At 41.6% G+C, this 16,289-nt stretch overlaps 1 protein-coding gene across 8 annotated transcripts in view; it reads right to left on the bottom strand.

The window, feature by feature from the left end:
* The window catches only part of Osbpl9 (oxysterol binding protein like 9), a 137,461-nt gene that overhangs the window by 44,854 nt on the left and 76,318 nt on the right, over positions 1-16,289 (bottom strand). For 4 of the 8 annotated variants that reach the window (XM_041651694.1, XM_041651695.1, XM_041651696.1 and 1 more), the window contains exons 5-6: positions 6,190-6,258; positions 784-879 (exon numbers count right to left, since the gene is read on the bottom strand). In XM_041651694.1, coding sequence (XP_041507628.1) covers positions 784-879; positions 6,190-6,258 — 165 coding nt within the window. Of the gene's footprint in view, positions 1-783; positions 880-6,189; positions 6,259-16,032; positions 16,162-16,289 lie in introns of those variants that run through there. The other 4 variants (XM_041651698.1, XM_041651700.1, XM_041651701.1 and 1 more) reach the window with 2 other exon arrangements.

Here is a 16,289-nt window from a genome sequence, read left to right as displayed (position 1 = left end):
CTGTCTCCATTCTGCACATTTTATGTGGAGATCAGAGAACACTGAGTGTCTTCATCATTTTCTAACTTATTTCTGGAGACAGAGTGTCTGCCTCAACGAATGTGGAGCTCTCACACTTGACTTGACGGTGCCCAGAAAGCTTGTGGTATCACCCATGCTGGGGTACAGACATGTGCTGCTGTGCCCAGTGTTTCTATGAGAACTGGGAAACCAAACTCAGACCTCATGCCTGCACATCAAGCACTGAGCCATCTTCCCAGCACCTCCACAAGACTTTTTATTGTTTGTTTTGAAAACAGGGTCTTACTCTGTAAGCTAGGCTGGCTGGGAAATATGTAGCATACTATATAGTTACTCTCAAATAGGTGATCCTCCTACTTCAGCCTGAGGGTTAGGATTATAGACACTAGACCCACAAAACTTGCAGTAACTAGAAAGATTTATTTAAACTCAAAGTTTTTTTCTGCTTTGTTTTCTAAGTTAATGGGTTTCTTTTTCTTCCTATGACCTATCATTTTAATTCAAAGAGAAAAGTCACTCCCAAAAAAATGAAAGGGAGGAGGAACCCAAGATCTCAGCGACATCCTATTTATCTTTTCCTCAATAATCAAAGAGTATTGAACATACATTTTATCAATATAATTAGAGGAAAAGATCCTACTTTTAAGGAGTTATCAATTTTAAAAATTGCTGAAAACCGTGAGGGATGTAAATTACTCTCAAGTAACTTCGAAGCCCAGCTTAGCAACATTTACTACTTTATGTCAGAACAGCATGCCATACCTTTAATTGTTCTATCAAGATCTGCAGGTAAGCGTCAGCCTCTGTAAGTTTCTTATCAAAGTCTTGGACACTAGGAACAAATCCTGAATCCAAACCCTAGAGGAAAACAAAGTGAATGATCTGGCAGTGCCCAAGCTACACATATTATTACAGGAAACACTTCGTCTTCACGAATGTGTAATTTCAACTTCAAAACAGTCAGTCCATTTACACAAACGAGTTTAACAAAATTTCCCGAGACAAGTACTGCATCAACCTTCCACTCAGGAATACATGCACTGCAGCTGCTCTGAGAGAGGGTTGGTGCCCCATCCTCAAAATCACCACCCCCCACGACTGGCTCCCCCTCCACCAGAGTCACAGTCATTTAGTATGAAATATAATAAGAAATAGAAAACCTCCTAGGCTATTTCATATTTCCTCCCATTGTTTTCCTGTCCCAAGAATCATGTTTGTTTGTTTATTTAGAGGTAGGGGCTCAATGTGTGTGCTCAGAGGACAGCTTGTGGAGTCAGTTTTCTCCGACACCACGCAGGTTTTCCGAGACAAGATTTCTGTGGAACAGTCCTGGCTGTTCCGGAACTCTGTACACCAGGCAGGCCTCAGACTCACAGACTGCCTCTGCTCCTGAGTGCTGGGATTACAGATACTTAACCCATCCCATCAGCTCAGAAATTTTCCACCCTCTTTTTTCCTTATTAAAAAAAAATTTTTTTTAAGAGAAAGCTGAGCACAGTGGTACACATCAACAGTCTCATCACTGGGAAGGCTAAGACAGGAGAACTGTAAATTTACAACTAGCCTGGGTTATAGTCTCACAGCCTTTTCTAAGTGCAACTGCTGATTCTTCTCACCTTATCAAGTTCCCTATTCACTTTCAGCCTTGGCGTGAACACTACACTCTGAACAGGGTGTAAATTATTTATCTAGATGCCTCTCTTCTTCCTCAGTTTAAAAGTACAGCAATAGCATACCCTACTTTTTGTACATCTGCATCTCAATACACTTTTTGTTCTGACTGTTCAAAAGAAATTTTGAGCTCTTAATTATCTCTGACTACATGAACAATCGTAAAAGGTTAAGCACTGGGAGAGAACCACATTCCCAGCCCCTGGTATCTACCTGCACACCCAGCTGTCCTGTCCTGAGGAACTACCACCATCGACTTCTAAGCCAATCAGAAAACTGTACTAAATGGGTGACAGATGGTGTAGCCCAGCAAACTCAGCTGTTCCCAGTCTTCTGCCTTTGGCCAACGCACACTGCTTGTTTGTATATTCTCCACTTGAGTGAGCCGACAGTGGAGCTCTCCGTATTATAGCAACATCCCACCTGGGCACACGGAACCCCCAGCTCGCCCCACTCCTTCCCTCTGGCTCTGTCTACTAAAACACCATCACATCATTACTTACTATTCACTGATGCTCTTCTCAAACTACAGTTGACATTCGGACACCAAATGTTAAAAAATTTTAAAAATTACAGCCTGTCATGACCATTGGAAAAGCCAGTTATCTTGTAATTATTTTCTTTTTCAAATTTAAAGCTAATAAATCTTGCCGTATTTACTTTTACAAGCATGTAAAGAAACTAATTGAAGAAAAATCCCTTCCCAGTAAGTGATATATATGAAAACAATGTTTAAGAAAAATTATAATCAATGTATTCACAATCCATATAATAACAAAATTATACTCAAACACATTCTTTTGGATTTTGTTTGTTTTGACACAGGGTCTCGCTATGTAGCCCTGGATGGCCTGGAACTCAGAGACCTGCCTGTTCCTGCCTCCAAAGTGCTGGGATTAACCATGTTGGGCCACCACACCCAGCTACACACTTCTTCATTTTTTAAAAACTATCCCAGAGAACTTCATATTAGACATGTCTGCTAAGCAAAGTGGAGTTCAAACATTTCACAGAAGGGACAGTGCCTCTGACACTTAAAACACCACAGGAAAATCGGGTGCCTGCCTTAGTTTTTGTTTAATTCCAAGAGTAATACAGCATAACTAGCAGTGGTTTAACTATCAAGAGCCAGCTACCATCAGTAAAATACACTGCTCTTACTCAGTAGTTAGGAGAGACCAGTGACACATCCAGAGTGAACAGACGGCAAGGGGGAGAAAGGAAAGGAGATCGTCAAGGACTTTGCTCTTCTAAGCTCTTTTAGAACTATCACTGTCAGGAAATTAACAGCACTTTTTAAATAAATCAGTTAGTGAAACTCTTCTACAGAAGAGAAACACATTATTTAAACTTCAAGTCTGAACCCCACCTCAATTAATTCTTCAGAAATATTTGTTGTTTCTTGGATCTATGACCTCACTAGGCTCTCTTCTCAATCCCGCAGACGCTCTTGCACAAGTTCCCTTCACCAACAGAAGAAACCCCGGGCTTCATAACCTCACGGTATGGAAGGCTTATGGGGAGGTTTGTAATGGTGGTCATCAGCCTAAAACCGCAGAACTGGAATAACTTCCCTGCACAGCAATACGAAAATTGTAGGTTGCTTTAAAAGAAATTCTACAGAGTTAGCTTATCTACAACCAATTAAATAATATGTACGGATTTATCAGGAGCATGGACAGGCAGGTGGCAATGATGACACCTTTCTTAAAATGACTAAGTGCACTAAAATTACCCCCAGTTTTCCCATCAGCCACCACCTCTATCTTCCCATTCAGACATTAGAAATGATGTGGCTGGGGGCTGGAGAGATGGCTCAGCAGTTAAGAGCATTGCCTGCTCTTCCAAAGGTCCTGAGTTCAATTCCCAGCAACCACATGGTGGCTTACAACCATCTGTAATGAGGTCTGGTGCCCTCTTCTGGCCTGCAGGCATACATGTAGACAGAATATTGTATACATAATAAATAAATAAATAATAGATTTAAAAAGAAAAACAAACACAAAAAAATAAGTGATGTGGCTGAGTTGTCTTGTCTCTATCTCATGGAATGACAAGATACTTTTAAAATTTCTGATTACATTTTGTAGTATAAAAATAAAATTATAAAACTGTTGAATTTTTATTTTTTAAAAAAAGGTTGAAGAGCTGGCTCAGAAGTTCAGAGCACTCGCTGTTCTTGCAGAGGGTCCACACAGTGGCTCGCAACTTCATGTAACTCCAGTTCCTGGTGATCTAATGCCCTCTTCTGGCCTCCACAAGCACTGTATGCACATGAACCCACACAGGCACACATACACATGCACGCACATGAAAAACAAAACAAAAAAAAACACATTAAAAATTGTATTATATACCTGTTGTTCTTTCCAGCCAATATTCATAACAATGAGACATTACACTTATTCATATTGGTCCTTTTAACTTTAAAAGATACTTTTATTTATTGTGCACACATGCACACACGCATGTAATTCCAGTTCCTGGTGATCTACACATGGTACTACACATGTATGGATGCCAGAGGGCAGCCTGTAGGAGTCAGTTCTGTTCCCTCTTCAAGTGGATTCTGGAAAATGGAATCTATCATCAGGTTGTGCATCAGGGGCCTTTTACCCAGTGAACCATCCTGCTGACGTTGCAGACTTCTTTTTAAATAAGACTAAGAACACAGACCTTCCCCAGGCTGAGGGTGGTCTGTCTTCCTTTGGGAAGAACTGCAAGCAGGGCAGACCTTTAAAAACGGTGCTACTGCACACTGCTAAACAGCAGACTGGGAGTAAAACAGACACATTTCTCAGTTCTTGGCACCTGCTCTATCTAACACTGAGCACGTGACTCTTTGACTTCTCTGAAGAGAGACACAAAAGACAAGAGCTGTGCCATTCCTTCATCAGCACCCTCGGGGCTGTCGCAGTGCTAGATGAATGCACGTGGCAGCTGCATTGAATGTCCACTGCTGCTCCCCATGCTCCTTTTGGATTTCTGTTCTCTGCTCCCTCTTTCCTTCTCTTGTCTATGTCCTTCTGCAATAACTGAAGTGGTCATATTGCAGTGCTGGCAATCAGGACCTTGCTGCTCTCTGGCTTACAATATTGAAGTACCACAGTTCTATTATTTGTCAGTCTGGATAGAATTGTACTTTACATTTTAACTAAAAGTCCATAGTCCCAGCATTTAGAAGGAAGATCAAGAGTTCTGAGCAGCCAGACTTCTCTAAAAACACTAAAAATTTAAAAAGATTAAAAGCAGTGATAGAAAAACACACACAAAATGGTCTATGATATAACAAGAAAAATGAATCTTCTAATTTCTAATATACAGGACTAGCTTGATATTCTCAGGGGACACCTAAAAACTAACAGGCCAGCAAATTAAATTAAATGAACTCCTATTAACGATTTTAGGTGGGACATTAAATACACAACAAAATGTTTCATCCAAATTAAAAAGAGCATTACAAGGGTCATCTTAAACCCCGAGAAACATGCAAATCATAGCTTGCTTTGGGACTCTCCAAGTAAGACTTTTGAGGCAGGCTGTAAAAGGTTTTAGAGCAACTCCTGATAACAATGACAGACCAATGAACAAAGGTCAAGAGTTACCGAAGGTGGCTTAAGGTATTCTTGACCAGAATCAGAAATTAAGAAACTTATGGGTAGCTAGGTGGTGGTGGTGGCTCATGCCTTTAATCCTAGCACTAGGAGGCTGAGGCAGTCAGATCTCTTGAGTTTGAGGCTAGCCTGGTGTACAGAGCAAGTTCCTGGACAGCCAGGCTACCCAGAGAAAATGTGTATTGGGACATCCCCCACCCAAAAAAGAAAAGAAACTTATGGGTAACTTGAGGAACTAAGAGTAACACTGAACAGGAGACTGAGTAATAACACAAAAGAATGTGAAAAATAATACAGTTTCAATCAGTCTTATTTCTTAATGAAAACTTGAAGGACCGAGTTTGCTATGCAGCATTTTTCTTAAACAGAACAAAATAATATACAATAAAAAATATGTACTCCCTAAAAAGGAAAAGGAAGCTATGTGTGATTGCACACGCCTAGAATCCCAGCATCTGATAGGTGGAAACGGGAAGTTCATAAGTTCAAAGCTAGCCTGAGTTATAGTAACTCCTGCCTTAAAACAAATTAATTTATTTAAAAGGAAAACTATATTTTAAATAAATTATTTATGTCTTCAGAGAAAGTTCGAAATGATAGAGAGCAAGTCATTGGCAGTAGAACTATAACGAAAATATAGCTTAAAATATTAACAAAGGAAAATTCAAAGAAAACACACCTGATAAAAAGTAAGAAAGAATATGGACAAACAGGCATTTTATTAGCAAAACACTCTAAAAATAATTAATTTTTACACAAATTCCACTTTAATTTAAATAAGAGCACTTGCAACATCTATGCTAACAACTGAGGATGACATGTTTGAGATGACCTGTCACCCAATCAAAGAAGCAGAGGACATACTTACGATTCAATCACTTACAATTATTTTTGAAAATTCAAGAACTGGAGAGATACCAGAAGACTGGAAAAAAGCAAGTGTGGTACTGATCTTCCATAAAGGTAAGAAAAGAGAGAGTAGAAAGTTACCATGCTGTGAGTCTGACATCAGCGATCAAAGGACTAAGAGAAAACCTGTAACTATACAGAGGAAAATAAGGACATAGCAAGTGACACGTTAAAAACCAAACAGTCTGCCAAAATTACTGGCTTTTGTGTTTCTCAGAAAATTAAGTGAGCATATTAAGCTCTTAGGGAAATGGCACCATCTTGTCCTCCTATCAGTTCATTTAATAACAAAAAAAAGTATACAAAGAAACAACTTAGTAATTTTCATGTGCCCATGATTCCATGAGGGATACTAATGATATCCTGAAACATTTACAGCCCCACAGTGCAGCCACATCAGCCAAGAACAGGTCTTGGAGCTACTGAGGAGTCCTGAAGGCAAGCATGTCTATGTATTCTTAACTCTAAAGATGTAACAGTCATCTGCCAGTTCATCTGGAGACAAGATCATCAATTTTAAACATCCATAAAACTGAGCACAGCGATAAACTTTTTCCTCCACTACACTTTCTTGGAAGACATCTTTCCATGGCTACATATGGCTTCAAATCAGTTTCTCTTACCCACACTGCTGCTATTGGTTTCTTACCAAAACCTTCAGGGCACCCCCAGAATGCATAAAAAGTCTTTTCTGAACAATTCTAAGTGAACAATACTGACACTATAGATTCACCATGAATAAGACATATTGAATTTTTTTCAGAGTACTATACTATAAAGTCTATTAAATACTTATTTCTTATTTTATCTCAATTTATTATGACACTGTAAATAGTTATAGGCAAAGCTCAGTCCCAGAATCCCAGCACGTGGAGGATTGAGGCAGGAAGACAGCTGAAAGTACAAGGCTAGCCTGGACTACAAAGTAAAACCTTGTCTTAATAAAAGAGAGAAGAAAGATCATGAGCTAGACTAACCCTGAACCTATTTCACAAGTGCTTACTGAACATTCAAATCTTCCAATAGTATTTTTTCTTTTCTTTTTTATTGAAACTAAGTTTTTTTTTCATACAATATATTCTGATTGCAGCTTCAGCTCCTCCAACTCCTCCCGATAGTATTTTCAATTAGGATTCTAACCCACTCCTCTACCTACAAATACTACTACATTTTTCTATTAAGTTACAGTACTATTTGAAAAGAGGAGACATGTAATCTGAAAATCACACAGGGTGGTGATGTAGTGGAAATGAAGCACTAACAAGTGTTAACAGAGCAAGTTCTGAGTCCTGACTCTACAGTTTCCTAACAGACTCCCACAGCTGTACTCAGGGTTCACTGTCCCTGCTTTCATTTCCCTATCAACAGGAGGGGCCACTAATTAATGGTAGCTGCTCAATTTCCTTTCTAGATCTGGAGCCTTGGAAAGCCAGAATTCACTTTCTTTAATCCCAAGACCTACACAGTACTTCACAGATAAGTCATGCTGATGGATTTTAAAAAGAGAAAAAAGACTGACGAATAATACTATAAGCCATGTGCAGTTTTTCTTGGGAATAAACAACCAAGAAAAAGGCACAAGCATTAAACTTAACACTCTTTTTAAAAGAAAACTAACAATAAGTTGATGAACTCTGAAGAAGATAATGGATGGTATAAAAATGGTAAAAGCAGTAACAAAACGTGGCAAAATACAGCCAACAAACAGATCAGAGGAAAACCCTGTATGGATGTTCAGAAAACAGTTGGCTATTGTGCCTACAGCAAAGAATGTAAGCTGCACCTAGTAATTACCTTGGTAGCCAAGAGTCAAAAGAAAGCTTCCCTCCACCAAAGATTATAATGGTTAAACACAACTCTAATCAAACAAACTACTAAAACTGTTTCTATTTTAAAAATTTATACAGGAAATAGTTTAATAGTTAAGTTTTTGTTTTGTTTAAAAAAAGAAAAGTGAATGACAAATTCTAAATTGCTCACCCAGAGATAGGGCAGAAATGGGCTGTTTCACTCAACAGGAGAATCAAAAATTAAGATCAGTACAGATATCAGCACTAAAATTCATGACTGGGCACAACTGCTTAGTTCTTAAGATGCACTCTTCCACTGACAGGACAAAATATAAGCATGGACTTCATAAAGTGATAATGGAACAATTTAGCTGGGCAGTGGAGACTCACGCCTTTAATCCCAGTACTAGGGAGGCAGAGGCAGGCAGATGTCTGAGTGTGAGGCCAGCCTGGTCTATAGAGTGAGTTCCAAGACAGAGAACCCTGTCTCAAAAAAACCAAAGAAGAGGGAAAAATCGTGAAAACCTGAGTTTGCTGGCCTTTATCAACTAGTTAGCACTAACTGATTAGCTCACAACATGAGTGAACCGAAACTACACTTAGAAATCCACTGTAGCTGCACACTGTAAACTGTGTCTTTAGGTTTATACGCCCTCACACTTCCAGCTCCTTCTGAAGTCAAACACACACAGGGGAAGGCCATAGAATTCTGTCACTTCTTGGGTGGGACTCAGGAAATGGGGGCCAAGAGAGATTTGTGTTTACAGTTTTTGCTTGACATGTTTAACTTTTCTAAGTATTTTTTTTATAAAAACATCAAGGCTTCATGGAAAAATATTCAGAAATCACAAGTTATACATATTTTTCAAAAAATTATATGCAGAGTCACCAGGTTTACTCTTTAAAGATTATCTATGAAATCCTAAAATATACCAAAAAAAGAGTTGGCATTGCTGAAACTACTCATACCCCATTCCAAGCAAAATGAATTGTAGCCAAATTTGTAACATCATTTAAGGGTAAAGTGCCAGGCAGCAAAAAGCTCTGCAAACAGAGATTGTTGACATTCTGGGGGAAAAATGAGCCCCTTAACAAAAAATAAAGCAAGACACTGAGGGCATTCCACACCCATCCTGCCACCGTGCTCATGACTCGGCTTCTAAGAAAGCAAACTTAAGGTTTGCAAACAGAGGCAACTCAGTTAGCTGGGCTACTTGAAGGCTTTTTATTTGTTTTTATTATTCTCAGGTGGGAGTATGCCATAGAATGAACGCACACAGAAGACAACACTTGGGGAGTGGATGCTGTCCCTCCACCTTTATGTGGGTTCCAGGGATTTCAGTCAGGTCAGCAGGCCTGCACAGGTAGGGACTTTCTTTTACCCTCAAGGCCATTCTTCAAGTTGTCAGTTAGGTTAAGTTATCTCAGCACTTAGGCAAACTGAAACAGAGGAGCAAACATTCTTCCCTGTCCTAGCCTGAGATTACCAACATTCTACCAAATGCAATCGATTCAGGTAAATTTCCTGAAAGTACACTCTATGTGCAAGCAGGAGAAAGTAAAATTAACCGTCTAAGTTTATAAGCTGATCATTTAAGCACACACTTCTCCTAACAACTTCTGATTATGCAATGTTTTCTAAACAAACCCACTATGCTCTACTGATATGACCTGACCTCTGCACAGCAAACAAGCTGACAAATTAACACTCAACGAGATCTGCATGATAAACTACTCACACCAAGGTTTTTAGCTCGCATCAAATGAAACAAAACAACCTTTGAAAGAATGGGTTCCACGGTGTCCTGACAAAATCCCTTAAACTGCATTTGCTAAACGGTCTTTGTATAAGTGATTTCTACTGCCAGGGGATGTGCAGTAGATGGAATCACATGCTCAATTTTGCTGAAGTTGCTCAAAGTATACTCAAAATTATCCAATTTAAAAAGTTGAAAGTCTACCAAGATTGAAAGACCCTCAGAGAGGACCTTTCCTTCGATGATGAAGACCCCAGAACCAGGACACTCTGAGACCAAACCACAGGATGCAATTAGCAAGAGGTTTATTGAGCAGACACAGGTACCTGCGGGCGGCAAGATCTCTTGGAAGACTTGCGCGCCTACCAACTGGAGGGCGGACTTTTTATAGGGAAGAGCAAAAAGCAAGTTTACAGAAGCAAAAGCGTGGTTATCGGAATGAGGCGGGGGGGGGGGGGGTGCGGGCATGAATGGTTTCCTCTCTTAGCATGGATGTCTGGCAACAGTCATCCTGTTCCTATCTTATAGATATCCTGTTTTGCAGTCAACCTGCTTTGTTGATGTCCTCCTATCTTATCGACATCCTGCTCTCTCAAGCACATGGGATGTTCTTAAGAGAGCAGGCTGGCTGCTGATCCAGAGAATTTTTTTTTAAGCAAACAGGACGTTCCCCCGGGAGCATACTAGCTGCGGGTTTTGAGGAGGGTGTCTGTAGGGTCTTTCAAGATAACCTGAATTCGTTCTTCTTTACTGTATTCCCCAAGCTAGTGCTTGGTTTGTGGCAAATGCTGAAGAAGGGGGGAGAAAAAAGACGGTGACTATAGAACCCCTTCAGCATGCTCACCTAACAGTACATGAAGAAGATAAGGAAGCTCCTCTAAATATCACTCAAACAGCACCCCACTCTTAGTAAAAACTGCACAGATGCTGATGTCCGACGCTGACGAGGAATTTTATTACAAAAAGAGGTGACAGGACAAAGGCTATTGCAGCATGGCACGGAAGGTGATCAGGCAGTGACAAATTTCGTTCTCTCACGCCAACTCTTGTCATGAGCACATTTTTACACACACTACTCTGGGCTTTACAACTCTATGCTACAATGATTATTTATTCATTGGGCAGCTCCTGTGACTACACTCTGTGCTGGACACCCTGGAGATGCCAAGGTGAAACAGACAACTGATCCTGACCTAAGAGTTTCCATCTATTTGAATTGAGATCAACATCTGTCTAGAACAGTGGTTTCTCAGCCAATGGGTCACAACCCCTTTGAGGTCAAATGACCTTTACACAGGGGTTATCTAAGACCATCAGAAAACACAGCTGTTTACATTATGAGTCCTAAGACTAGCAAAATTACAGTAACAATGAAAATAATTTTATGGTTGGGGTCACCACAACATGAGGAACTGTATTAAAGGGTCGCAGCTTTAGGAAGGTTGAGAACCACTGGTCTAGAGGATCTGATTTGAACAGAGAATGATGCAATGAGAAAGGCACCAGAAGACTCGGAGGAAAAGAGGGTAAGAGAGGTTTTAAGGAGGAGCATTGGGGAATCCAGGCTCTGGACAGAGGCAGGAGTCTGTATTAGAGTAGTGGGGCTGTGGCTCATCAAATGTCATGTTCGAACTCTTCTTTCATGGCAACTATTCAGGGCTAAGCAAGTCAACAAAAGATTCTATAGAACTTCAGGAATTAGGGACAGCAAGGAAGCTTTATCCACCTGAGCCTGAAGAAAGAGCAAGGGCTGGACCCAACAGCAAAGGACAACTGGCTTCAAACAGAGAGGGGCAGGAGCAGTGACACTTATTCTTGTTCCCTTCTTCAATCTCCTGTCACTGCCTCCCGTGGGCTAAAGACAAACAAAAGCCCAAGAATAAACAAAATTAGCGGCTGAATCAAGAAAATTCCTGCCGGGTGGTGGTGGCGCATGCCTTTAATCCCAGCACTCGGGAGGCAGAGGCAGGTAGATCTCTGTGAGTTCGAGACCAGCCTGGTCTACAAGAGCTAGTTCCAGGACAGGCTCCAAAACCACAGAGAAACCCTGTCATGAAAAACCAAAAAAAAAAAAAAAAGAAAAGAAAATTCCTAAAGCTTGAGCGGCCAGGTGAGCAATGGGTAGAGATGTGCCAAGAGCACCAGGAAACATCCTGGACGTAGGCTCAATCCCTACTTATTACAGACTTGGTAAATCACTTGGTTTCTGGAAGACACCTTCCATTACTTATAAAAGGTGGTGGTGAGAGGTGGGGGAGAACGGCCATCAATTAAATTTTAGGCTTCCTTCCTTCCTGTTCTAGGATTTCCTGAAGCAAATGCATCCAGGTTAATTGACTGTTCATGCAGAGAGTAAAAGCTCCATCACACTGGGAGGATCTACGGCTCATTTACATAAAAACAGGAAGTTGCCGTTTCCAACTATACAAGGGAGTCTGACAAAGAATGCTAAAACTCAAGTACCTATTGTTCCTTCCTTGTAACCTTGAATCTTACAAATATAACAGCAACCAGAGTTTAAAACAAGCTCTAGAATACCAAGAATGCAAAGAAAGAGTAAGCAACTCAGCCGAAGATTCACATACTAGAAAAACAAAACGAGCTGTAGTCCATATAATTCGGCCAAGTTCTTCATATTGTCCCCAGAAATGTCAATACTGTCACCCTCTTGTCTGTCTGTCTCTCTTTCTCTCTCTCTCTCTCTCTCTCTCTCTCTCTCTCTCTCACACACACACACACACACAGAAAGAGAGAGAGAGAGAGAAAGAGAGAACAAAAATTACCATTCATTCATGTCAAAAACATCTCCTGACTCCGTTATGGCCAGGTGCTTATTAGGATTTCCAAAGGGCTTCTTTAAGGATAATGGACGAAACAGTAAAGAGAACCCAGCATTACCCAACCAATATTAAACTAAAATTTCACCCTTTCCTAAGTTCCCTTGACTGCTCTAGCCAATAACATGCTTTGTCCCATGATACTGTGCACCGAAACCAATCTGTGTTAGTATTGCTACTGGTATTATTTCAACATCAGAAATCATACAGAAGTCACATAGATACAGAATCTGCCTGCCACCCCAGCACTGTCTCTAAACATTTTCTCCAATTCCCTGTGATACTTTAAGTAATCAGTTCAGTCTAGTGATCTAAGATATATTTTAATTCACAGGAAAAGGAAATCTAGTTCCAATACAACTGAGTAAAAGGTTTGTATGTTTAGGTTATTATAATGGTTCATATTTGGACCATTTATGTCAGGCCCAAAGGAAACTCCATTTGCCCAAATGCTGCTGGTTAGACAAAAGCCAACATTCTTCAGGAATTTATGAAGCTAGTTTCCTTCTACCAAAGGAGGAGTCATTTCCCCTAACACCAGTAGAAGGGACAAATGCTGTGTGTGGTGCCTATTAGCATACCCGAACACATGCTCGCTCTAGGCTTCCTCAGTATCACAAGTAACTGTTATACACACCAGGGTCCATGCTAACATCCTAGCTTTTTCCACACGCACACACCCTAAACTTCCTCCAGCTCAGGGGCTTCCTTCCCTCAGCTTCTTTCTCCTCACATCCCTGCTAGGTCAGCTATGCACTCTCTTGATTCTTTCTGTCTTTGTCTCTTGCTCTCCTCTGCACCCTGCTCTGCTCCTGCTCCTCTCATGGCAAGGTCCAATCCACTGGCCATGTCCAGTCCACTACTTTCTCGCTCTGCTCTAAAATGTTCCAGAAGCCTCTGGCTATTCTCCCCCTACATATACAATAAAAACCCTTCCCTTAACCATACCATAAGTGGTCGTGTCGTCAGTTTATACAACTTACCCATTTGCTAAACACCTACGATGTTCTACTGGGGCTCAGAAAGCCAAACCCCAATATGGCACTTGTGAATGCTGCACCCCTGAAATGAAGGACACCAGAAGGGCTTAGAAACAGCCTCTGAATTCCTCGTGCTCCCCTTTCCTCCCAAGCAGCTGGAGAAGCTACAACTCCTTTACCCACAGCCAGCCTTAAGAACCAGACCCACACTGGGCAGTGGGGATTTCTCTTGTTAACTTGTTTTGTTTATAGGGTACCAGATGTGACCTCATGAGTAAGGAAACGTAAGAGACCACTCTACATGGCCAGACACTCTACTGGTGACAAAGTTTAACGCAAACCTTGATTTCCAGCAAATTATGGCCTAACAAGAGTCAGAGAGGTGAAAAAAATTTACAGTTAGCAAAGCCATAAGAGCTATGGACAAATTCTGTGACGGCACACAAAGTCATCCACTGCCTTGCTTTAGGCAGCAAGGGGAGGGGACTAGGTACTCAGCACTAGAGTCCAAGACAAAGCTTAACCACCTGAAATGTGGGTGGTAATGGAAAAGGAGAGAAGGCGGTGTGAAGAGAAAGAACTGAGGCCAGACACGCTCTGGGGAGAAACCGCTCACAGGGAACACCTGGAGCAGAGCGCCTACAGCTGGCCCTGACTGTGGAGGGCCTTAAAGGCATGCCAGGAGCTGGGCTAGGAAAGGCACCCGAGACAGAAATGTGGCAGTGACTCAGTCAGTGTGTTTTTGAGTAAAGAGGATGGGTGTGGCTCACACACTAGGTCAGATTTCCTAAAGGTCTAGCAGAGAGATGATGGTCTCAGAGCAGTATCAAATCCAGAGATATTAATATTAAAATCCAAGAGACATTAATATTACAAAGGCTGACAGAGCATTAGACACGGAGAGTAAGGTGGATAGAAACAGCTATGAATGGAAATGGCCCTATGGTAGATCTCATTAAAATATTTAAAGAGGGAGACTAGCTTCAGAAATAGCAGTGACTGCTAAATCTTTATTTAAAAAAATTCAAAATATATATACATTATAGTACCCATAAAACCTTTGCCTGTGGTGTAAGAATCACTACAATCATCAGTCACTTCTCCACTGTGCAGCATCTAGTGATGGAAGTTAACACATCCCAGAGGCCATCCCGGAATATTTTAGAATAAATGCATGACTGTGGACCGCGTTGTCATCATCACTACCTTTCTAAATCAAGAGTGCAAAACACGGGTGTGGTGGTGCATGTATGTAACCCCTGCAGGAAGGTCAAGAGTTCAAGTACCAAGACCCTCTTTCAAAAAAGTGCAAACCACACAACTGGCTTTCCAATAAACAGAACACAGTGAGATCACAGAAAACAAATGAATCTACACTGAACTAAATTCCTTGCTGATCTTCAACTTGACTGTGCCCAAAATAGTTTTCAGTCTCTTATTTACTGAGACATGCTTCCAAATACAATGTCATCCCTGTCCAAACCAAACTCAGGGTACTCAGGAAACACCCAACTTAAAAAGAGTGTTTCTTGTTTAAATTCTCAAACTAAAATTCCATTTTTAGTGATGTATGCCTACTCTGGAGTAGGGAAAACCATCTGGCTTTTATTTAAGTAATCTCTTGTAGAGATGCACCAAAAATAAAATTAAAAAAAAATCCCAAGTAAAAGTAAAGGACAAGAAATGTTAGTACTGGTCACTAAAGAGCTCTAGTACTTGTTCCAGCACGGGGGTGTTCTGAAGGATGACTGATGAGTAACTTCATCAGAGTTCCCCTTTGAAGTCGCTGGGAAGGCTTTTTACACTGCAACTACCACTTTAAGACCCTTCCCAGCGTCCCCGGTGAGAAACCTGGAAATAGTTATCTGGCATTCAATTTCTTTAAAAACAGCTAACAAGTAAAACAATCTGATCACGGAAAAACCAAGTCTTCAAATTAGAAAATGTTCTTTTTCAACCTAACTCTCAATTTCTCCAGATTGGAGCCTTCCAGCTGTATTAATCACAGGCAACTTTCCTCAACTGTGCTAAGGCTGACAACCTAAAACCTTCCTTACAGTTGTTCCCTGAACCCCATAAAACTGTACTGAAGTTTCCAAAACATTTCCAGTAGCTACTTAAAAACAATAACAACCTCCTCCTTACCCACCCACAAACAGCAACATCCATAATTGACACACAAATACAGGACCAGGCACCAGCACAACGCAACAACATCCCAAATTCTACTTGGCCTGCAAGTGAAGATTCTACTGACAGGCGCTGGGTCAGAGCTGAGATCCAGACGTGAAAGCTCAGCTCTGACTGCTCATTGTGAGTCAACCTTCGAAAGGAGAACCAAGTTCCACAGAGATCTTTCCTAAGCAGGGCAGAGGGTCTCTCCGACGGGTGCCTGGGGCAGTGGGCTTGGGGAAGGCCGCCCCTCGCCCCTGGGACCCGAGGGGTCTACTCACTCCGCAAGCGGCCAGCAGGAGAGCCATTCGCCGCAGCCGGCCGCCGTCCCAGGGGAGGGGAGGGCCTCCTTCCCCGCCCCGGATGCCCCTCCGCGGCCGGCGCCCCAGCTCAGAGCAGCCGGAGGACGCCTCCCCCGCCCTCCCCCTGCGCCGCGGCCTAGGCGCCGCCCCGATTGGCTGGCCCAGGCAAAGAGGCCCCTGGCGATTGGCCACGGGTCACCTGCATGGGAGGTGAGCGGCTGGCGATTGGCGGTTGG

The sequence above is a fragment of the Microtus oregoni genome, unplaced genomic scaffold (genome assembly GCF_018167655.1).
Source record: "Microtus oregoni isolate MIOR12 unplaced genomic scaffold, Mior012 000005F_ref0000423, whole genome shotgun sequence".
Lineage (NCBI taxonomy): Eukaryota > Metazoa > Chordata > Mammalia > Rodentia > Cricetidae > Microtus > Microtus oregoni.
This window is presented reverse-complemented; position numbering and strand designations above follow the sequence as displayed.